Source organism: Xenopus tropicalis, chromosome 9, assembly GCF_000004195.4.
Source record: "Xenopus tropicalis strain Nigerian chromosome 9, UCB_Xtro_10.0, whole genome shotgun sequence".
Taxonomy (NCBI): Eukaryota; Metazoa; Chordata; class Amphibia; order Anura; family Pipidae; genus Xenopus; species Xenopus tropicalis.
Genome location: NC_030685.2, coordinates 7,132,678 through 7,156,256, shown reverse-complemented (window position 1 = coordinate 7,156,256; position 23,579 = coordinate 7,132,678). Strand labels below are relative to the sequence as shown.

The window sequence follows — 23,579 nt, the reverse complement described above, 5'->3', positions numbered from 1 at the left end:
TGGATGCCTGGGGATGAGGCTGTTTTTTTATTTTTTTTAGATAGAAAGAGGAAATGGTTGAACCTCATATAAATGCTGATGCTGTTTCCTTTCCACCAATTAGAAGCTGCTGCTGTATCTTGCTTTGTTTATAGCCCTGAGGGCAGAACATGGGAGAGCAGACTCACTCGCAAAAAATGCCAACAGTGGTGAGTAGACCTCTCCTCCCCTCGGACAGACATGCAGATGGAAGAAGCATGGCCATAAGTGAGAAATACAAATACATGCAGTATGTATATAGGCAAATCCAGCCTAGTGCAGGGGCATACAAGGAAAGATCCTTTTGCTTGGCAAGGTCATCAACGATATTTCTTGGTCATCAAAGTTCTTTCCTGGTCATCAAAGTTCTTTCCTGGTCGTCAAAGATCTTTCTTGGTCATCAAAGTTCTTTCTTGGTCATCAAAGTTCTTTCCTGGTCATCAAAGTTCTTTCCTGGTCATCAAAGTTCTTTCTTGGTCATCAAAGTTCTTTCCTGGTCATCAAAGTTCTTTCTTGGTCATCAAAATTCTTTCCTGGTCATCAAAGTTCTTTGTTGGTCATCAATATTCTTTCCTGGTCATCAAAGTTCTTTCCTGATCATCAAAGATCTTTCCTGGTCATCAAAGATTTTTCCTGGTCATCAAAGATCTTTCTTGGTCAACAAAGTTCTTTCCTGGTCATCAAAGATTTTTCTTGGTCATCAAAGTTCTTTCCTGGTCATCAAAGATTTTTCTTGGTCATCAAAGTTCTTTCTTGGTCATCAAAGTTCTTTCCTGGTTTGCCTAACTTACAGTCTAGCCAAGTCAAGGTCATGTTTTAAGAGATATTCTACAGAGAATTATTTTTGTGGAAAAAGTAGATGAAATAGGCCACGTGGGTAGTTGACTTCCGCATACAACACTAGTACGGAAAAAGCAGCAATGAATAGGATATTGCCAAATCAGGGTCTAGGATGAAATGATTCCTATAGATCTCTATGTAGTTGGATCCACATAATAAACACAATTTTAGGTTAACATGTTCCATTATTTTCAGTCCATCTTTGCCAGCACACCTGCCACCCTTTTGACTGTTCTGATGTGTATGAAGAAGGAATCACCTCAGATGGGGTTTATTTAATATACCCTGCTGGACCTTACTCCAACCCAGTCTCTGTATACTGCGACATGAGCAGCTCAGGAGGGCCCTGGACAGTGAGTATATCTGCATTTTACTATCTAACTGCTAAATATCAATTAGATATCTTTGGGGCGTGTTAGAGAATCCCATTGGGCAAATACTCCATCATCAAGCTGATGTGGACCTCTTCTGATGGGCTAGCATTATGGCTTGATCCCTGGCTTAAGGGCCAAACTATCAGATCAGAGCAACCTTTTCAGAAGAGTGGATCCCACATTACTTACCATTACTACCTATCTTTCACTGTATTGGTTGTTAGTCCACCTTCTCATTTTGTCATCTTTCTCATATACATATATTAGCTGTATCTGAGCTATTCATAGTAACATACACTGTTGATTTGGCTTGAAAATAGGCAGAAGTCCATCAAGTTCAACCCTTCCAAATGACATTACTTTCATTTGACCTTCATTTCAGGTATTTCAGAAAAGATTTGACGGCTCTGTGAACTTTTTCCGAGGTTGGCGGGAATATCAGTCTGGCTTTGGACAAGCAAACAAAGAATATTGGTTGGGTAAATGATTTGCAGGATATTCTGTGCAGAATGAGAGACATTTTTGAAAATGCACTATTAACCCTCTATCGACCTGGTAGAAAGACACATAATGAAATCAGACCAGCTAAAGAAACCATATAGGCAGGGCTTTTAATGAGAATGTTTGATATTTATAAGAAACTCTTGTTCCTGCTCCAGGTTTGCACAATATTTACCTTCTCACCCTGACTAAACCAAGTTGGCTCCGGATTGACCTGGAAGATTTTGAGAACAATACGCGTTTCGCGACCTACAAGGATTTCTCTCTTTCTCGCTTTGCCATCTCCCCCGAGGAGGATGGATACAGACTGAATATTGCTGGATTTGAGGAGGGCGATAAATCTAATCCAATAGGTGCGTGCCAAACAGATACAGGGTTGCCGATGCCAACACTGATTAATTTGTCCCTTTTCCTAGGTTCTAGGTTTCCTGATGGCAGAACTGAGACATTTCTTTTCTCTCAACAGGGGATTCGTTCGGGTGGCATAATGGGATGCCATTTTCCACTTTTGACAATGATAGAGATAATACCACAGAGAACTGTGCAAACAGCTATAAAGGAGGGTTTTGGTATCGCCATTGCCATGCCTCTAACCTCAACGGCAGATATTTAGGAGGCCACAACAACCAGTACGCTGTGGGTCTTGTGTGGAACAGCTGGAAGGGACACAACTATTCCCTGAAACGGAGTGAAATGAAGATAGCACGGTCTAAACCGTAAGTCTACACTCCCAGATAGATGCCATGGAGTCAACCAATGCTTTGCCATCTGCTGTTGGATTTAATTTTCCACTCAACACTGGAAGGGTTGCATCAACATCTGCTTGAAGGTCTACAAGTTGGGGTGCTGTGCAATTCTAAAACACAATTCTTTTATCTCACATATCTCATACAGTATATAAAGATATATTTATGATTGCAGTTTCTTTCATTTATTAAGTATACAAAAGTGCACACTTTATTGTTTGTACAAAAACAACGAGCTGCCATTTTGGTTGGCTGAAGCATTCTCCATAGGCAAGTCCTACAGCATTGTTTTCCGGATACATTTACCCATACTGATACCCAGCAATGGCCTCAAACTTGGTCCATAATTTCAAAGAGGGCACAGTGAATCACAAACATGTTACCTATTCAAATACAACTTGAAGAGTATCCAGGAGTTCTTTAGAAACACTCTGCCTAGACTAGAATTGGCCTTCCTGAATGAGACAGCAATGCAACAGCTCTCTGGGTTGGATGAAGAAAGATCTGCATACTTTAGGCTACATCTTGATCCAAAACATGGCCACACCCACTTACCCTCTGATCTGCCCAATACAAATAAGCCTTATCTGTCTGTTCACTCACACAGACATTGTCATCTTTTAGAAGCTTCTTCTTCAGCACTAGCTAGTGCAGTAGTCCTTTGCTATTAATAACATTGGCACACAAATTTCATGAGGCCACGAATCTGCTGATAGAGCTGTGATGAAGAGGGCCTCAGACTAGAGCAGTGGTTCCCACACTGTGGGGCTCAGGCTAGAGCAGTGGTTCCCAAACTGTGAGGCTCAGGCTAGAGCAGTGGTTCCCAAACTGTGGGGCTCAGGCTAGAGCAGTGGTTCCCAAACTGTGGGGCTCAGGCTAGAGCAGTGGTTCCCAAACTGTGGGGCTCAGGCTAGAGCAGTGGTTCCCAAACTGTGGGGCTCAGGCTAGAGCAGTGGTTCCCAAACTGTGGGGCTCAGGCTAGAGCAGTGGTTCCCAAACTGTGGGGCTCAGGCTAGAGCAGTGGTTCCCAAACTGTGGGGCTCAGGCTAGAGCAGTGGTTCCCAAACTGTGGGGCTCAGGCTAGAGCAGTGGTTCCCAAACTGTGGGGCTCAGGCTAGAGCAGTGGTTCCCAAACTGTGGGGCTCAGGCTAGAGCAGTGGTTCCCAAACTGTGGGTCTCAGACTAGAGCAGTGGTTCCCAAACTGTGGGGCTCAGACTAGAGCAGTGGTTCCCAAACTGTGGGGCTCAGACTAGAGCAGTGGTTCCCAAACTGTGGGGCTCAGGCTAGAGCAGTGGTTCCCACACTGTGGGGCTCAGGCTAGAGCAGTGGTTCCCAAACTGTGGGGCTCAGACTAGAGCAGTGGTTCCCAAACTGTGGGGCTCAGGCTAGAGCAGTGGTTCCCAAACTGTGGGGCTCAGACTAGAGCAGTGGTTCCCAAACTGTGGGCAGACTGCCCAGTGGGCTCAGACTAGAGCAGTGGTTCCCAAACTGTGGGGCTCAGACTAGAGCAGTGGTTCCCAAACTGTGAGGCTCAGACTAGAGCAGTGGTTCCCAAACTGTGGGGCTCAGACTAGAGCAGTGGTTCCCAAACTGTGGGGCTCAGACTAGAGCAGTGGTTCCCAAACTGTGGGGCTCAGACTAGAGCAGTGGTTCCCAAACTGTGGGGCTAACCACTTAGGGAGCATTAAAAAGTAGCGGGGGGGGGGGAGGTCAAGATAAAGGCCAGTTAGGATGAGATTTGGAAAAAATACCTCTCCTAGATACACCTGAAAGCCCAGTTTAGAGGTCAGTTTGGATAAAAATGTTATTGGTGTTTTGGAACTATGGTAAAATGACTGATACACAGACATTTACTAATACCTGTGCCCTAACTGGGTCCCTGACCAAAGGTTAGACCTACAATCTATCCACCCACACAGAGTACATAGGGCCATCTGAGTATGAGTGTCATTGTCACTTTATTGGAGTCGCCAATGTAGGGAAAGGGAACCCAACCCAAACCTACTCCTTATAAACAGGCAGGGGGTTTCCACGGACATAAAGGAACCTTAAGCTCTTTGTTATATTTTCTATTTAGAAAAAGGAAATGCAGTAACAGCAACATGTGGGTTTCTTCTTTGTATGAAACATTTATTAATAGCCATTATACTTCAGTCAGGTTCTTCCTTTATGATGGTTTTTGACAATAGGACAGTATTAAACATTCCATCTACACCATCACAACAATATAATCTCTGAGGACCAATACTGGCACCACCAGAACCTGTACTGCTTCATCTTGGAGCCTCACTCTACACAAGTGGTTCCCAAACTGTGAAGGGGCCCCAGATCCTTGGCTGGAAAGTCCGGACTAAAGGCCAATTAGGATGGATTTGCTCCTGGAGATTTACTTTTGAAATCTTAGTTGAAAGGTCCATTAGAGTGAGATGCAGGTTGAACACTGCTGCACTAGATATTTTTGTAAGTAGGGCAACAAGGCTCATACAGTCATGTTTTCAGCTCCAGCCAAATTTGAGCTTCAAAATTGTTTGGATACTCTAAAAGCATGAGTGTGAGGTTCTGCTGGGTCTTGAACCAGGAACGTCCTGATTGTTGGCTGCTCTCACTAACCATTGAGCCAGGAGAGCAGCTGGCAAGAGTTCATTGCTCATTTATCCTTCCATGCATTCTACCTCCTATACTGGGCTTTGTGAAATACCCCAGCAGACTTATTGGTTACGTGTCGCCAGCCAATCAAGGCTAACTTTGCCCTATATATAGCACTGTGGCTAGCTCCTAGTTCCCTGTTCTGGCTCCTGTTCCTACACTTATTCTGCTCTAGCTCTGTCCTGTTCCTGCTCTTGCACCAGTCCTGTTCTTGCTCCAGTCTTCGCCTGCTCCAGTCCTGTTACTGTTCTTGCTCTAGCCTTCACCCGATCCGTCCTGTTCATGCTCCAGTTTTTGCCAACTTCAGTGCTGTTCTCGCTCCAGCCTTTGCCTGCTCTGTCCTGCCCTTGCCCCTTTCCTTGTCTGTGCAGTATCAGTTCTTGCCTAAAGACTTCACTTTCCTTCTCCTCTTTAGTGCCCCCTAGCTTTCCCTTACAGCAGGGATCCCCAACCTTTCTTACTCGTGAGCCACAGTCAAATGTAAAAAGACTTGGAGAGCAACACAAGCACCGTAAAAGTTCATGGAGGAGCCAAATAAGGGCTGTGATTGGCTATTAGGCAGTCTCTATGCACCCTATCAGCTTACAGGGGCTTTATTTGGTAGGAAATCTTGTTTTTATTCAACCAAAACTTGCCCCCAAGTCAGGAATTCAAAAATAACTCCCTGATTTGGGGGCACTGAGAGCAACATCCAAGGGGTTGGGGAGCAACATTTGCCCCCGAGCCACTGGTTGGGGAACACTGCCTTACAAAATGCTCAGGCAAGGAGTGAGAGGAGGACTGGGCTTATATAGGGCAGAGTTAGCCCTGATTGGCTGGCCACACCTAACCAATAAGGCTGCTGGAGTGATCTCATAAAGCCCAGTATAGGAGGGAGAATGCATAGGAGGATACATGAGCAACGAACTCTTGGCAGCTGCTCTCCTGGCTCAATAGTTAGGGAGAGCAGCCAACAATCAGAAAGTCCCTGGTTAAGACCCAGTAGAACCTAAAAATGGGTTGGTTAGGTGGTAGAGCAGGGTTTTTCCAAGTTCTTGAGGTCAAACTTCCCTCCCTTGCCCCGGGAGAAGTTGGACCTCAAGAACTTTGAAAAACCCTGCTCTACAACCTAACCAACTCATGCTCTTAGAGTACCTACACAAGACAAGTTGCCCTTCCATTGGCAAGTCCTCATTCACTGCGTCCACAAGTGATTCTATGGGAATCAAACTAGGATTGCCCTATGTTTGCCCTAAGCACACCTAAGACAAGACGATCTTTAAGTATGTTACCAAAACCTAAAATAAAAAAGAGATACCTAGGCGATAAAGACCAAGGATCACTTGCAGAAGACAACCTACATTAATGTTTGATCTGAGCCTCCTTCAGATGATCCACCCATGTATAATATAAAAGAATGTGACTGGGGAAGCAAAAAAGGAGAATTATGTTTTTGTTACAACAAAGCTTCAATTTTTTTGTAGACTCTTTCCAAATCTCTGGTAATCCCCAATTTTCTTACAGAGAGTTCCTCCTCTACATGTAACTCTTTGGGTATAAAAGGGAATCCATCCTTGCATTGTAGAGATCTTGCTGCTGGCACCATTGATGGACTGAGGACCAGAGAGAGTCGATTGAATCCCTATATGACAATGGCGGTAGGATGATCTTACCACAGCTCTGTAATCTCTCCCCCATGGCTTTGCTTTTATACAACCTGATTTTATTTGTAGATCCTTCTTTTGATCCTGATTGGACCGTTGTCTCTGATAAGTCCCATTATCTCACAATCAGAATCACTGGACACATTGGGTAAGTATTTTTTTTAGTGACATATTCCCAAGGGAATGACTGAGTGCTTGCTAATAATTGCTTTGAAAGGTGTTATTGTTATTATTATTATAACACTCATGGGCACCAACAGGCCAGATGCCAATCCAGTTGCACAGAAAACTTGTAGGGGAACATGGTAGCCTTGGCTAAGCAGACATAGGGCACCCCAAGTATGGCCATGTTGTTTTTAGTATTTGCTGTATAATGCCTATTAACAATTTTGAAGTTGTGTATTTTACCATTCTCCCCTCCCATTATTTGCACTTTCCTTATGTCCTTTTCTGATCCCAACTCTTTAATACCCAGCATCTCTCTCCCCCCTTTTCCATTCCACCCCACATGCCAACTCATCCCTCCTTTCCCCTTACTTCTCCTTATGCCATTGTATCTTTCTTATTCCTTCTTTCCCCATGTGCCATTCTCTTCTCTGTCACTCCTTTGCTAAACGTCTACATACAACATTCATATTTCATTCATGTCCTCATATCCCCTTTCCTTTCTCCATCAGTAACTCTCATCTCTTTCCCTTCTTTTATCTTTTCACATCTTTATGCTGCATTATTCCCCGTAAAGGTCTTCTCCCTCCCAATAAGCTTACTTTTCTGACTTTCTTCTTATCCCATTAAGGTCTTCTCCCTCCCAATAAGCCATTCTCACTTTTCTGACTTTGTTCTTATCCCCTTTTCTTTCTCCATCATTAACTCTCATCTCTTTCCCTTCTTTTATCTTCTCACTTCTTTATGCTGCATTATCCCACTCTCTTCCCCGTAAAGGTCCTCTCCCTCCCAATAAGCCAATCTCACTTTTCTGACTTTCTTCTTATCTTATTAAGGTCTTCTCCCTCCCAATAAGTTATTCTCACTTTTCTGACTTTCTTCTTATCCCATTAAGGTCTTCTCCCTCCCAATAAGCCATTATCACTTTTCTGACTTTCTTCTTATCCCATTAAGGTCTTCTCCCTCCCAATAAGCCATTATCACTTTTCTGACTTTCTTCTTATCCCATTAAGGTCTTCTCCTCCCAATAAGCCATTCTCACCTTTCTGACTGTCTTCTTATCCCCTTTTATTTCTCCATCGGTAACTCTCATCTATTTCGCTTCTTTTATCTTCTCACTTCTTTATGCTGCATTATCCCACTCTCTTCCCCGTAAAGGTCTTCTCCCTCCCAATGAGCCATTCTCACTTTTCTGACTTTCTTCTTATCCCATTTGCCTTCTCTGTTACTTACCCACTTTAGTTGTATTTCGCATGCTGAGCCATTTCCCTAAACCCTTGTGCCATTCTGAGCTCCCTAAACCCCTAAAGCCATTATCGAGTTTTTCACTTCTACTTTAATTAACACCTGTCTCAGCACATCAACCCTAAAGCTGCATAACTTCATGATATCTGTAGCATATAGTTTGAACTTACCAAAAATGTGCCTTGTATGTATAACATGAAGTGGGTCAATCATTTGTCATAGAGTATGTTCCAAACCAAATGTAATTAAAATGATGTTGCCTTACAGTGAAGTCTATGGAGCCTTTGAGTAGACTGGGGGCCATAGAAATCCTTTGGGAAGCCACATCTAGCCTATTGACCTCCAAATGGACCACCCTGCTCTAACGTTTCAGGAAAAATCTCGGTCAAGGCAATCATATTTAAAGCAATTAAACGTTATTAAAAGAATATGAGCTGATCTATCAGTGATAATATTCTGAGACTAATATAATGTCATCTGCCTGGATAGTTTCTCACTTGTAGATATGTCAAATATAGAGCCCTCCAACTAGATATCTCCCAGATAGAGTTCTTGATATATCAAGTAATTAGGTCTAGATATTCCATACAGAGAGACCTAGCTATCGTGAGTCCTGGATGTCTCCAATACAGAAGTCTAGATATATATACAGTATACATATATAGGTATAGGTGGATAGGCAGATATCCAGAAACAGAGGCTTAAATAAATCATACAGTATAATCAAGCCAGAATACACCACCATAAAGCCCAGTCTTTCAAACATAAAATAATCTTTCATTTCCTTTGGTTTCCTCTCTTTCTGTATCAAAAGATTTCATTTTTTCCCCCTATCTCCAGTTCTGCACAAAATCCCACCCCTTGACTGCCAAGACCTGTGGGACAAAGGTTTTCGGTCTGATGGCGAGTACCTCATTTACCCACAAGGCCCCCAGCACCCTCTGCCTGTATACTGTGACATGACCACCAATGGGATGCCCTGGACAGTAAGTGATGTGGAAAAGCAAATGACAATCTTCTTTTTACAGTCTTGATGATCCTATCATAGAGGCCACATCTAGGGTCAATGGGGACAATCTCTTGGGTTGCCTCTCAAGGTATTCAGAAAGTGACTAATTACTGTATATTTAGATCATTAAACTGGGAGGTAGGGGGCATACACAAGTCATAGCCACATAAACCACACAGTGGGCTTCACCCCATCTGTGAAGAATGTTTACAGCTAGAACTGCTTTGAAGATCAAGGGTAAGAACCCATGGAGCAGTTGAGTCGCCCACGATAGATCTCTACTATCACGGACGACAAACCACTCCCAAAGGGCTTTCCACCAGCAACAACAGGAGTCGCCGGTGGAAAGTCCTTTGCATCGCTTCTTTATCCAAAGTCATGAGAAGTTGCCTGCAGAAGGAAACTTTGCATGACTTCGGATTACTGAACCGATGTGAAGGGCTTTCCACCGGTGACTCCTATTGTTGCCGGTGGAAATCCCTTAGGAGCTGTTTGTCACCCGCGATAGCAGAGATCTATCGGAGGCAACTCAACTGCTCTGTAGGTTCTTACCCTAAAAAGCTGCCTCCTCCAAAAAGTACAAAGATCTATGATGGAGAAGATTCATAAAAAAACAAAAAGGGGTTGGTCAAGTTTAAGCCCAAGAAGGCTTAGAAGGTACATGGAAGATGATAATGAGTTGGAAGTCTGTTAAACCCATTAAAAAAAAGGTTGCTTAGAATTACATCTTTCATCATGCAAAAAAAACCAAACAAACAATCTTTTTGGGTGGAGTTTCCCTTTAGTTGGGCTTCCTGCTGTGATATCCCCTAGAACAGTGGTTCTCAACCTTCCTAACGCCGCAACCCTTTAATACAGTTGTGGTGACCCCCAACCATAAAATTATTTCTAAGACCATCGGAAATATGTGTTTTCCATTGGTCTTAGGCGACCCCTGTGAAAGGGTCGTTCAACCCCCAAAGGGGTCCTGACCCACAGGCTGAGAACCGCTGTCCTAGAAGGTTACCAAAATGAGTCCTAGAAGGTCCTAGAAGGTTACCAAAATGAGTCATGAGGTTTACCAGCTGAAGATTAACAGGTTTGCCAATGCTTCTTTAAGATATAAGATCTTTCTAGTAGTAGTAGATACCATCATTTTGAACATAGCATTGACTGGACTGTACCACCGACAGGTATTTCAGAAGAGGTTTGATGGCTCCACTGACTTCAACCAAAACTGGCAGGACTACGTGATGGGATTTGGAAATGCCGATTACGAATACTGGCTGGGTAACCATCTAACCCATTTCCTTGTTCTTCTTACATTTAGTATAGCCCAGTGGTTTTTAACCACCCAGGATGCTTCACTTATGTCTGTGCTACAAATTATTATATCTTGACAGTATAATTAAACCTCCAGTGAATCATATCTCTGATATGTTGTCTGCTGAGGTTCTGCTCACTTCATTCTAGGGCTGCAGAACATCCAGCGTCTGACCATGACTGGCCGATATGAACTGAGGGTGGAACTGGAGAACTTTAATGGCCAGAAAGTCTACGCCTTTTACTCCAACTTCAGCCTGTCACCCCAAGCGCTGAATGCAGAGCATGATGGATACAAACTGTATGTCGATGGATTTACAGATGGTGGTGCAGGTAATATAGGTCTACCTGTATTATCTATGGGGTTTTGGAGAACCCCTGTACAGTAGAAGGCAGACAAACGAGAGACAGTGGGCTTTTGTATCACACAATGTTACTCAAAACTGATTATTACTTCTCTTTATTTATATGTCACTGACATATTCCATAGAACTGCACAGAGATTGGTCACCATTCAAGGGGCCAAAACAGGCCTGACCTAGCTCTATCACCTGAAACCAGTGTAGACTGGCCTACTAGACCAGCGGTTCTCAACCTGTGGGTCAGGACCCCTTTTGGGGTCGAACGACAATTTCACAGGGGTCGCCTAAGACCATCGGAAAACACATATTTCCGATGGTCTTAGGAATAATTTTATGGTTGGGGGTCACCACAACATGAGGAACTGTATTAAAGGGTCGCGGCATTAGGAAGGTTGAGAACCACCATACTAGACTATCTCACAGTAAACCTAGGCCATAAAAAGCCCCATGATTTTTTTTTTGTCTGGAACTTAGCTCCCCTGCATGAAAATGTCCCTTGACAAATGAGGGCCCTTGAGTTTTGGCCCTTAGTGCTTTTTTAACAGAGAGAGAGAGTATATGCAGACCATAAAACCACAGCTTGATATCAATGTGCCTCAAGTTTCTTTGTTACCTCAGCCAATTGAATGAGTTCTAACCCAAACTCCACCATGTTTTCCCTGCAGGAGACTCACTGAGTGTGCACGTAGGACAGAGGTTCTCCACTTACGACAACGACCAAATAAACGACATTCAGAACTGCGCGGAGTACTGGGGGGGCGGGTTCTGGTATTATTCCAATGGCTGCGCCGATGCTGGGCTCAACGCACGCTACATCAACCCCAATACTTTGAAGAGTCCACAACATGGCTTCTCCTGGGTAACATGGGTGGAATACCCAGAGACCCTCAGGGCAAGTCAGATGATGATGCGGAGGCTTTAGGCTTTGAATTAGGGGTCTGGGCCTGTTTCTGTCTGTTTAAGGAGGAAAATCAGTACTTGCTATTATACTGACCCAACGGTTATTGAGCTGACCGTGTACTAATAGCCTCTTCTATGTTTTGTGCCTTATTAAAAAGACATACTGACCTGTGTGTTTTAAAAGCAATTCTTCTTTTATACAGGGCTAAACAAGGGCAATGTTTTACAATAGTATGGCCACTAGAGGCACTGTGACGTTGTTTCTTGTTTGCATTGGCTGAGAAAGCAGTATGGCAGCTTTCATGTACAATCCTTAGACCAACATGGCTCTATCTGTAGACGAACTCCTATACAAGTCTCCAAATTCCCACATATCTACCGGATAACATCATAACGTGACCCAGATTAATCATGAGCTCAGGTAGAAACCCCCCTCCCCAAAACCCAGAAGTTGAGGTGTCAAAGTCCAAAGGCGACCTGCATCTTTTGCATAAATATACAACTATCAACTGATAGAGGAGCCTTATTGATGGCTGCTTACGTCATAAAGCTGTGTTCTTCATACTATGGTGCTCTAAAGAGCCTACAGCTGTTCAAGCTATGGAACTCCTCGGTGGCTTATAATAACCATATATTTTAAAATAGGGGGTATAATTTGCACTATATAAAATATGTGGGTTATTTCTGGCTCATACGTCATAAAGCTGTGTTCTTCATACTATGGTGCTCTAAAGAGCCTACAGCTGTTCTAGCAATGGAACTCCTCGGTGGCTTATAATATCCATATATTTTAAAATAGGGGGTATAATTTGCACTATAATATATGTGGGTTATTTTTGGCTCTTGAGAATAATAATGAGCCAATACCTAGGGTTGGACAACCACTGCCATGTAGGAAGGTCAATGGTACTTTGAGGCAGCATGGTGGCCACATCTGGCCTACAAGTCTCCAGTTGGACAGCAATGGCAGTTTTTCTTAGTGGCTACCATCATGGGTAACCCCATACCCAAAGCCCTGCCCCCTGTTTGCCTTCAATGAAGTCACTTTGTACCAAGACACCGCCATTTGGTTCCAGTTGCGAGTTTATTGAAGGTCGTACTTGGATGATAACATGAAATACATTAAATTTCCGTTTTGCAGCTTAGTATCGGGGGAAGATGCAAAGTGATAAGAGCTGAAGTTACTAAAGCGGAACAGACCCTATGAATGACGTAGATGGGGGGGGGGGCAGTAATGAAACCCACACTTGGACCGGTTTCCTTCATCACAATGAATACTTTTAGTAAAAGGAGTACGACTAAAGCATTAAGTCCCAGTCCCGCCCCTTGGCTCGCTAGGGATCATCATCTAGATTACAGAAATAGGACACACAATAGTGGTAAAAGGTATTTTGGCTGGAATGATTCCTTCTTCGACATTCGCGCAACGCCAACCGCTTCTCACGGTATATGGTGGAGGACTTTCAGGGGGCCGCCGTTCTTCCCCGAGTCGTTGAGGCAGGGACAGAAATAAGGGTAGATGGTCTCGGAGAAGGAAGTGACGAAGGTGTAGATGTGGGTCATGTCGTCGGCGTTGTAGAAGGACAGGACGCCCCCTTCGTAGTCTAGGAAGATGCCCAACCGTTGCGGTTTGCTTCGCAAGGTGAGAGTCCGGTACGGGACATCCAATGCCTTGAACTCGTGGCCATTTCGAAGCCAGAGTATCCAAAACCCATTCTCGGGGGATAGGGTGATCCCACCGCGCCTGTTCACCGATTCCTTAGCCACCCCCAGGTTCCACTTTGTTTTGTTGCAGATGTCCACGGCCCAGTAGTGTCTTCCGGACGTGAAGCCCTCCGTACCCAGCACGCAGCAACAGTAATCGAAACGCCGGGGGTTCTCGGGCAGATTCTGCTTGGTGTCGCTGTATCGGACACTGGTCAGGTCTTCGGAGAGGATCAGGTTGAGATGCGCCGTGCTGGGGTCCATGATTATATCGGGCAGGGCTGCGGAAATGGTCAGAAAGCAGATTAGATTTTGTCAAACTTTCTCACCTTCGTCCAGGCTGTTGTTTAAAGGACAAGTAAAACCACCACAAAAAATTTAATCGGTGAACTGTGGTTGTTCAAAGGTTTATAGTGAGGCTGCAACGTCCCCTTAACCACTTTAGATTCCTTCTCCTCCTCAAACCCACTTGGCCCCCTCCTTAGGTATTATCTTTGGCTCTTGGCTACTGAGCGTGCTCAGTTTGTCTGAACTCAGGTTACTAAACATACCCTCCAGTCTAGCAGCCAATGAAGAGATGGCATTGCTGGTTTCCATAGAAACTCTACTCTAGCTGTGCACTCTGTCTCCTAACCTCCTCTCCAGGGCACAGCTTAACCATTACAGTGCTCAATCGAAGCAGGATTTTATCAAAAGTAAGTTCTGCCTGTGTAAGCCTGCATTCTTTATTGCATCACCTTTACTGATGATGTCAGGGAGATGTCAGGGAAATGTGAGGGAAAATGGCTGCCGGGTGAAAGTTGCTATTTGCTTTAGGAAAATGTGATGGTGCTAGCAAACGGAGGGGATATATGCAGGGCAAATGATGCGGTGTGGGTGGAAAATGTAAGGTTTGCATGTCCTTTAACCACAGCCAGGTTGCTAGGGTCAGACACCCTACCAACAGATTAAACTCAACATTTTCAAATGCAAATGGACCACTTTATCTCAAAATATCTCATAGCTATCCTTGGTGCGCAATGGGGAGGACCTTAGCGTGCAATGGGGAGGACCTTAGCCCGCAATGGGGAGGACCTTAGCCCGCAATGGGGAGGACCTTAGCCCGCAATGGGGAGGACCTTAGCGTGCACAGAGAATATCAGTTGGATTGTTGGTTGTGACGGGGCCATTGCCGGCCATTCACCCTATTGCCCTGTTGTGTTACTTTACCTTGTGACCTTGTGTTTGGGACCCCGGCCTGCCTGAAGATGGACTGAACTTCCAAGTAGGGGTTTGTGGAGTTTTTTTTAATGGTAAAAAGACCAGAAATGGCAGTTTCTGGATTCAAAGACTTCTTTACTAATTAAAACTATGGCACATAGGGATTCCCCTGTACTAAGCACAATTCAGCAGGAACAGCCCCCTAAGTTTGCTCATAGCCTGTACAGAGAGATACCATAAAACTATGGCAGCATAGGGATTCCCCTGTACTAAGCACAATTCAGCAGGAACAGCCCCCTAAGTTTGCTCATAGCCTGTACAGAGAGATACCATAAAACTATGACACATAGGGATTCCCCTGTACTAAGCACAATTCAGCAGGAACAGCCCCCTAAGTTTGCCCATAGCCTGTACAGAGAGATACCATAAAACTATGGCAAATAGGGATTTCCCTGTAGTAAGCACAATTCAGCAGGAACAGCCGAAAGATGCCATAAAACTATCAATAAAGGAGACTTTTGCAGCCTTTAAATGGTTAAAGCGCAATGAAAGCATGCCCCTAGTGGGCCACACAGGAGCAATCCGGCAGGGTCACTTACCTGGGCTGATGTAGGATTTCATATCTTTCCAGGCTGTGTACTGAATCAGATCCTTCACTGCTCCAAAGCCAAAGTCCCTTGGGGCCACCACATTCTGGGTCGGGAAGCCGTCTCTGTAACCCGCGTAGCATCTGGGGGCAGAAAGCAAAAGTTCATACTCTGGTAGTTGGTACAGACCCCCCTGTTATAAGAGTTTTAAACTACCACTCCCATAATGCAAAGCTAGGCCCTTGGGATGGGGGAGGCGGGGCATGAATTAATGTCCGTAATACATTCCTGCTGTGCAAATATTATTCTCCTGTTTGGCCACTAGTGGGCGCTGTTCACTGGACTGTATGGAGCATTCTGATCATTTTAACTGTGTAAGTTACAGTATGGCAGCTCCGATCTATCAATAAATACAAATTCAGAGGAAGATACTCACATCTCCATGCACGACTTTATGTCCTGGAAGAAAGGAATAAAAATTGGCAGTTAATATAAAATATGTTATTTGTACTGGGGGAGGGAGGGGATGGGATCTTGCTGGTACAGCCTGGGCTGGGTGTAATACAGAGGGGCACTTACAGTAAGGGGGGGGGGGATCTTGCTGGTACAGCCTGGGCTGGGTGTAATACAGAGGGGCACTTACAGTAAGGGGGGGGGATCCTGCTGGTACAGCCTGGGCTGGGTGTAATACAGAGGGGCACTTACAGTAAGGGGGGGGGGATCTTGCTGGTACAGCCTGGGCTGGGTGTAATACAGAGGGACACTTACAGTAAGGGGGGGGATCCTGCTGGTACAGCCTGGGCTGGGTGTAATACAGAGGGACACTTACAGTAAGGGGGGGAGGATCTTGCTGGTACAGCCTGGGCTGGGTGTAATACAGAGGGGCACTTACAGTAAGGGGGGGGATCCTGCTGGTACAGCCTGGGCTGGGTGTAATACAGAGGGACACTTACAGTAAGGGGGGGAGGATCTTGCTGGTACAGCCTGGGCTGGGTGTAATACAGAGGGGCACTTACAGTAAGGGGGGGGGATCTTGCTGGTACAGCCTGGGCTGGGTGTAATACAGAGGGGCACTTACAGTAAGGGGGGGGGGATCTTGCTGGTACAGCCTGGGCTGGGAGTAATACAGAGGGGCACTTACAGTAAGGGGGGGGATCTTGCTGGTACAGCCTGGGCTGGGTGTAATACAGAGGGGCACTTACAGTAAGAGGGGGGGGGATCTTGCTGGTACAGCCTGGGCTGGGTGTAATACAGAGGGACACTTACAGTAAGGGGGGGGGGGGATCTTGCTGGTACAGCCTGGGCTGGGTGTAATACAGAGGGGCACTTACAGTAAGGGGGGGGGATCCTGCTGGTACAGCCTGGGCTGGGTGTAATACAGAGGGGCACTTACAGTAAGGGGGGGGGATCCTGCTGGTACAGCCTGGGCTGGGTGTAATACAGAGGGGCACTTACAGTAAGGGGGGGGGGATCCTGCTGGTACAGCCTGGGCTGGGTGTAATACAGAGGGGCACTTACAGTAAGGGGGGGGGGATCCTGCTGGTACAGCCTGGGCTGGGTGTAATACAGAGGGGCACTTACAGTAAGGGGGGGGGGATCCTGCTGGTACAGCCTGGGCTGGGTGTAATACAGAGGGGCACTTACAGTAAGGGGGGGGATGGAATCTTGCTGGTACAGCCTGGGCTGGGTGTAATACAGAGGGACACTTACAGTAAGGGGGGGGGATCCTGCTGGTACAGCCTGGGCTGGGTGTAATACAGAGGGGCACTTACAGTAAGGGGGGGGGATCCTGCTGGTACAGCCTGGGCTGGGTGTAATACAGAGGGGCACTTACAGTAAGGGGGGGGGATCCTGCTGGTACAGCCTGGGCTGGGTGTAATACAGAGGGGCACTTACAGTAAGGGGGGGGGGGGGGTTGGGATCTTGCTGGTACAGCCTGGGCTGGGTGTAATACAGAGGGGCACTTACAGTAAGGGGGGGGATGGAATCTTGCTGGTACAGCCTGGGCTGGGTGTAATACAGAGGGGCACTTACAGTAAGGGGGGGGGGGATCTTGCTGGTACAGCCTGGGCTGGGTGTAATACAGAGGGGCACTTACAGTAAGGGGGGGGGGATCTTGCTGGTACAGCCTGGGCTGGGTGTAATACAGGGGGGCACTTACAGTAAGAGGGGGGGGGGGATCTTGCTGGTACAGCCTGGGCTGGGTGTAATACAGAGGGGCACTTACAGTAAGAGGGGGGGGATCTTGCTGGTACAGCCTGGGCTGGGTGTAATACAGAGGGGCACTTACAGTAAGGGGGGGGGGATCCTGCTGGTACAGCCTGGGCTGGGTGTAATACAGAGGGGCACTTACAGTAAGGGGGGGGGATCCTGCTGGTACAGCCTGGGCTGGGTGTAATACAGAGGGACACTTACAGTAAGGGGGGGGGGTCCTGCTGGTACAGCCTGGGCTGGGTGTAATACAGAGGGACACTTACAGTAAGGGGGGGGGGATCTTGCTGGTACAGCCTGGGCTGGGTGTAATACAGAGGGGCACTTACAGTAAGGGGGGGGGATCCTGCTGGTACAGCCTGGGCTGGGTGTAATACAGAGGGGCACTTACAGTAAGGGGGGGGATGGAATCTTGCTGGTACAGCCTGGGCTGGGTGTAATACAGAGGGGCACTTACAGTAAGGGGGGGGGGATCTTGCTGGTACAGCCTGGGCTGGGTGTAATACAGGGGGGCACTTACAGTAAGAGGGGGGGGGGATCTTGCTGGTACAGCCTGGGCTGGGTGTAATACAGGGGGGCACTTACAGTAAGAGGGGGGGGGGATCTTGCTGGTACAGCCTGGGCTGGGTGTAATACAGAGGGGCACTTACAGTAAGGGGGGGGGGATCTTGCTGGTACAGCCTGGGCTGGGTGTAATACAGAGGGGCACTTACAGTAAGGGGGGGGGGGGATCTTGCTGGTACAGCCTGGGCTGGGTGTAATACAGAGGGACACTTACAGTAAGGGGGGGGGATCCTGCTGGTACAGCCTGGGCTGGGTGTAATACAGAGGGGCACTTACAGTAAGGGGGGGGGGATCTTGCTGGTACAGCCTGGGCTGGGTGTAATACAGAGGGACACTTACAGTAAGGGGGGGGATCCTGCTGGTACAGCCTGGGCTGGGTGTAATACAGAGGGACACTTACAGTAAGGGGGGGAGGATCTTGCTGGTACAGCCTGGGCTGGGTGTAATACAGAGGGGCACTTACAGTAAGGGGGGGGGATCCTGCTGGTACAGCCTGGGCTGGGTGTAATACAGAGGGACACTTACAGTAAGGGGGGGAGGATCTTGCTGGTACAGCCTGGGCTGGGTGTAATACAGAGGGGCACTTACAGTAAGGGGGGGGGATCTTGCTGGTACAGCCTGGGCTGGGTGTAATACAGAGGGGCACTTACAGTAAGGGGGGGGGGGATCTTGCTGGTACAGCCTGGGCTGGGAGTAATACAGAGGGGCACTTACAGTAAGGGGGGGGGATCTTGCTGGTACAGCCTGGGCTGGGTGTAATACAGAGGGGCACTTACAGTAAGAGGGGGGGGGATCTTGCTGGTACAGCCTGGGCTGGGTGTAATACAGAGGGACACTTACAGTAAGGGGGGGGGGGGATCTTGCTGGTACAGCCTGGGCTGGGTGTAATACAGAGGGGCACTTACAGTAAGGGGGGGGGATCCTGCTGGTACAGCCTGGGCTGGGTGTAATACAGAGGGGCACTTACAGTAAGGGGGGGGGATCCTGCTGGTACAGCCTGGGCTGGGTGTAATACAGAGGGGCACTTACAGTAAGGGGGGGGGGGATCCTGCTGGTACAGCCTGGGCTGGGTGTAATACAGAGGGGCACTTACAGTAAGGGGGGGGGGATCCTGCTGGTACAGCCTGGGCTGGGTGTAATACAGAGGGGCACTTACAGTAAGGGGGGGGGGATCCTGCTGGTACAGCCTGGGCTGGGTGTAATACAGAGGGGCACTTACAGTAAGGGGGGGGATGGAATCTTGCTGGTACAGCCTGGGCTGGGTGTAATACAGAGGGACACTTACAGTAAGGGGGGGGGATCCTGCTGGTACAGCCTGGGCTGGGTGTAATACAGAGGGGCACTTACAGTAAGGGGGGGGGATCCTGCTGGTACAGCCTGGGCTGGGTGTAATACAGAGGGGCACTTACAGTAAGGGGGGGGGATCCTGCTGGTACAGCCTGGGCTGGGTGTAATACAGAGGGGCACTTACAGTAAGGGGGGGGGGGGGTTGGGATCTTGCTGGTACAGCCTGGGCTGGGTGTAATACAGAGGGGCACTTACAGTAAGGGGGGGGATGGAATCTTGCTGGTACAGCCTGGGCTGGGTGTAATACAGAGGGGCACTTACAGTAAGGGGGGGGGGGGATCTTGCTGGTACAGCCTGGGCTGGGTGTAATACAGAGGGGCACTTACAGTAAGGGGGGGGGGATCTTGCTGGTACAGCCTGGGCTGGGTGTAATACAGGGGGGCACTTACAGTAAGAGGGGGGGGGGGATCTTGCTGGTACAGCCTGGGCTGGGTGTAATACAGAGGGGCACTTACAGTAAGAGGGGGGGATCTTGCTGGTACAGCCTGGGCTGGGTGTAATACAGAGGGGCACTTACAGTAAGGGGGGGGGGATCCTGCTGGTACAGCCTGGGCTGGGTGTAATACAGAGGGGCACTTACAGTAAGGGGGGGGATCCTGCTGGTACAGCCTGGGCTGGGTGTAATACAGAGGGACACTTACAGTAAGGGGGGGGGGTCCTGCTGGTACAGCCTGGGCTGGGTGTAATACAGAGGGACACTTACAGTAAGGGGGGGGGGATCTTGCTGGTACAGCCTGGGCTGGGTGTAATACAGAGGGGCACTTACAGTAAGGGGGGGGGATCCTGCTGGTACAGCCTGGGCTGGGTGTAATACAGAGGGGCACTTACAGTAAGGGGGGGGATGGAATCTTGCTGGTACAGCCTGGGCTGGGTGTAATACAGAGGGGCACTTACAGTAAGGGGGGGGATCTTGCTGGTACAGCCTGGGCTGGGTGTAATACAGGGGGGCACTTACAGTAAGAGGGGGGGGGATCTTGCTGGTACAGCCTGGGCTGGGTGTAATACAGGGGGGCACTTACAGTAAGAGGGGGGGGGGATCTTGCTGGTACAGCCTGGGCTGGGTGTAATACAGAGGGGCACTTACAGTAAGGGGGGGGATCCTGCTGGTACAGCCTGGGCTGGGTGTAATACAGAGGGGCACTTACAGTAAGAGGGGGGGATCTTGCTGGTACAGCCTGGGCTGGGTGTAATACAGAGGGGCACTTACAGTAAGGGGGGGGGGATCCTGCTGGTACAGCCTGGGCTGGGTGTAATACAGAGGGGCACTTACAGTAAGGGGGGGGGGATCCTGCTGGTACAGCCTGGGCTGGGTGTAATACAGAGGGACACTTACAGTAAGGGGGGGGGTCCTGCTGGTACAGCCTGGGCTGGGTGTAATACAGAGGGACACTTACAGTAAGGGGGGGGGATCTTGCTGGTACAGCCTGGGCTGGGTGTAATACAGAGGGACACTTACAGTAAGGGGGGGGGGATCTTGCTGGTACAGCCTGGGCTGGGTGTAATACAGAGGGACACTTACAGTAAGGGGGGGGGGGATCTTGCTGGTACAGCCTGGGCTGGGTGTAATACAGAGGGGCACTTACAGTAAGGGGGGGGGATCCTGCTGGTACAGCCTGGGCTGGGTGTAATACAGAGGGACACTTACAGTAAGGGGGGGGGATCCTGCTGGTACAGCCTGGGCTGGGTGTAATACAGAGGGGCACTTACAGTAAGAAGGGGGGGGATCCTGCTGGTACAGCCTGGGCTGGGTGTAATACAGAGGGGCACTTACAGTAAGGGGGGGGATCCTGCTGGTACAGCCTGGGCTGGGTGTAATACAGAGGGACACTTACAGTAAGGGGGGGGATCCTGCTGGTACAGCCTGGGCTGGGTGTAATACAGAGGGACACTTACAGTAAAGGGGGGGGGGATCCTGCTGGTACAGCCTGGGCTGGGTGTAATACAGAGGGACACTTACAGTAAGGGGGCGGGGGGGATCCTGCTGGTACCAGCCTTGGGCTGGGTGTAATACAGAGGGGCCTTACAGTAAGGGGGGGGATCCTGTTGTACAGCCTGGGCTGGTGTAATACAGAGGGACACTTACAGTAAGGGGGGGGATCTTGCTGGTACAGCCTGGCTGGGTGTAATACAGAGGGACACTTACAGTAAGGGGGGGGGATCCTGCTGGTACAGCCTGGGCTGGGTGTAATACAGAGGGACACTTACAGTAAGGGGGGGGGGATCTTGCTGGTACAGCCTGGGCTGGGTGTAATACAGAGGGACACTTACAGTAAGGGGGGGGGGATCCTGCTGGTACAGCCTGGGCTGGGTGTAATACAGAGGGACACTTACAGTAAGGGGGGGGGATCTTGCTGGTACAGCCTGGGCTGGGTGTAATACAGAGGGACACTTACAGTAAGGGGGGGGGATCCTGCTGGTACAGCCTGGGCTGGGTGTAATACAGAGGGCACTTACAGTAAGGGGGGGGGATCCTGCTGGTACAGCCTGGGCTGGGTGTAATACAGAGGGGCACTTACAGTAAGGGGGGGGGATCCTGCTGGTACAGCCTGGGCTGGGTGTAATACAGAGGGGCACTTACAGTAAGGAAGGAGATGGAGTCCTGCTCGTACAGTCTGGGTTGGGTGGTGCTGATGGTCTGTAGGATCCCCTGACAGTTCTGCTTGATCTTGTTGAGACTCTCCTCCATCTCGGCCAGGATGACATCTCCCTCCTGTTGCAGCTCCCGCAGGAGCCTCTCCTCCCTCTCCCGCAGGTACTGGTGCAGCTTCTCAAACTCCATATTGACATGGTGCTTGGTGCTGAGCAGGTTCCCCTGTAGAGAAGAGAAAGCGGAGGGGGGGCGTACAGATCAGCAGCGGAAATGGCGAATTTGCCCCTGGGCTACTGCCCTGAGGTGCCCCATAGGGGGGTATCTTGGGGGCACTGTGGGACTTACCCGGTGCTGGGCAATCATCTGCTCCTGGGCACATTGCATTTGCTGCAGTTCCTTGAGCCGGGCCTCCAGCGGGGCGAGTGCTGAGATGAGTTCATCCTGGGGGGCAAATAAAGGAGGTTAGTGGAGTGTGAGTAGGGTAACTGAGGGCAGTATATGACCCCATAGCTCTATGTTTAGTTACATACCTTGTAGCCCCCCACTGCCTCCTGTAGGGGCACGAGCGTATGAGGGGGGTGCTGTTCGGTGCCATCCCTGCAGGAGGGGCACATCAGCCTCCCATCCTGGGTGGAGAATAAATGCAGCTTCTCCCCGTGTTCCGCACAGGCGCCCCGCTGCACTCCGTCGGGGGTGGGCACAGAAGGGGGCCGGCACTTGGGGCAGGTAGGGTAGGCCTCTTGCCCCCTCCATGCCCGCTCCAAGCATCCCCGGCACAGGCAGTGGCCGCAGCTTAGGGTGACCGGCTCCCGGGGCACATCGTGGCACAGAATGCAGCTGAGAGAGGGCAGCAGGGGCAGTGGGACTGGGCTAGAGGCCATGGCGGGCACCTGTCTGTCTCGCCTGTTAGTGCCAATCAGATGCCAACTGCTGTCTCGCTTGCCTCAGTCACAGCCCTGGGCCCTTACCCATAAACCACGCCTGTGGCGCTGTGCCTGTGTGTGGAACCTCTCACTAACCTCACCTGTTTGTGCCACTTCTGTGCCCGCCTCGCCCGACGCCCAAACCTCTCTCTGACCCCCAAACTGTCTCCTAGTTCCTATTGTTCATTCCCGCTACAAGGCGGTCACTTTTTCACCTGATCTTTCTTTCCTATTTACCCCAAATGTGCCAACTGTCTCTTCCTGACCAATATTTCTACTCCAGAGCAGTCTCTTTTTTTGCCTGTTTAGCTCAGTCTAACCCTAGGCTGTCTCTTTAAATCTGATTGGTCACTGATCCTTCTCACCAACCCCAAGCTGTCTCTTCCTGCCTATGGGTAATGTATGTGACCTCAGGCTGTCTCTTACTGTCTCTTTGACCTCAGTGAATGGCTTCCCCTGCCCACACCCTTTTTCCTCTCCACTCCCTGAATGTCTCTTACACCCCAGGCATCCAGGCCAGGCCTTGGAGCTGTGCAGTCTCTCTATTGTTCCCCTGGCTGTCTCTTGCCCCTTCTGCCACTTCCTGGCTGTCTCTATTTCCCTCTCTCCTCCCTGCCTGTCTCTCTCATGCGTCTGTCTCTCCAAGCTGCATGAGGAGTGGGGGAGGGAGAACACAGGAGAATGGGGGAGGGAGCCGAGGA

At 48.9% G+C, this 23,579-nt stretch overlaps 3 protein-coding genes across 3 annotated transcripts; 2 read left to right on the top strand and 1 right to left on the bottom strand.

Annotated features, from left to right (window-relative positions):
- The first annotated feature begins 236 nt into the window (after nucleotides 1-236).
- Nucleotides 237-2,453, top strand: LOC100488486 (microfibril-associated glycoprotein 4-like). Its single transcript, XM_012970769.3, has 5 exons — nucleotides 237-246; nucleotides 1,054-1,211; nucleotides 1,615-1,711; nucleotides 1,892-2,086; nucleotides 2,200-2,453. The coding sequence occupies exons 1-5, from the start codon at nucleotides 237-239 to the stop codon at nucleotides 2,451-2,453; spliced, it is 714 nt and encodes a 237-aa protein (XP_012826223.1).
- A 4,304-nt stretch (nucleotides 2,454-6,757) lies between these two features.
- On the top strand, nucleotides 6,758-11,914 carry LOC100488177 (microfibril-associated glycoprotein 4-like). Its single transcript, XM_012970770.3, has 6 exons — nucleotides 6,758-6,763; nucleotides 6,839-6,917; nucleotides 9,020-9,165; nucleotides 10,361-10,457; nucleotides 10,641-10,823; nucleotides 11,518-11,914. Exons 1-6 carry the CDS (start codon nucleotides 6,758-6,760, stop codon nucleotides 11,772-11,774), a joined length of 768 nt encoding a protein of 255 aa, XP_012826224.3. The 3' UTR covers nucleotides 11,775-11,914.
- Nucleotides 11,915-12,817: 903 nt separating this feature from the next.
- MGC147490 (uncharacterized protein) lies at nucleotides 12,818-23,475 on the bottom strand. The gene is given in 6 exon segments (NM_001079405.1): nucleotides 12,818-13,737; nucleotides 15,256-15,386; nucleotides 15,680-15,702; nucleotides 21,944-22,177; nucleotides 22,301-22,396; nucleotides 22,486-23,475. Coding segments are annotated over 6 exon segments (1,380 nt in total). The 5' UTR covers nucleotides 22,837-23,475; the 3' UTR covers nucleotides 12,818-13,192.
- Nucleotides 23,476-23,579: the final 104 nt, after the last annotated feature.

What these genes read in the sequence shown, in the direction of transcription:
- LOC100488177 (XM_012970770.3), top strand. An exon ending in CGATTACGAATACTGGCTGG is followed by an intron (nt 10,458 to 10,640) that starts GTAACCATCTAA and finishes ACTTCATTCTAG; the next exon opens with GGCTGCAGAACATCCAGCGT. An exon ending in ATTTACAGATGGTGGTGCAG is followed by an intron (nt 10,824 to 11,517) that starts GTAATATAGGTC and finishes TTTTCCCTGCAG; the next exon opens with GAGACTCACTGAGTGTGCAC.
- LOC100488486 (XM_012970769.3), top strand. An exon ending in AAACAAAGAATATTGGTTGG is followed by an intron (nt 1,712 to 1,891) that starts GTAAATGATTTG and finishes TTCCTGCTCCAG; the next exon opens with GTTTGCACAATATTTACCTT. An exon ending in CGATAAATCTAATCCAATAG is followed by an intron (nt 2,087 to 2,199) that starts GTGCGTGCCAAA and finishes TTCTCTCAACAG; the next exon opens with GGGATTCGTTCGGGTGGCAT.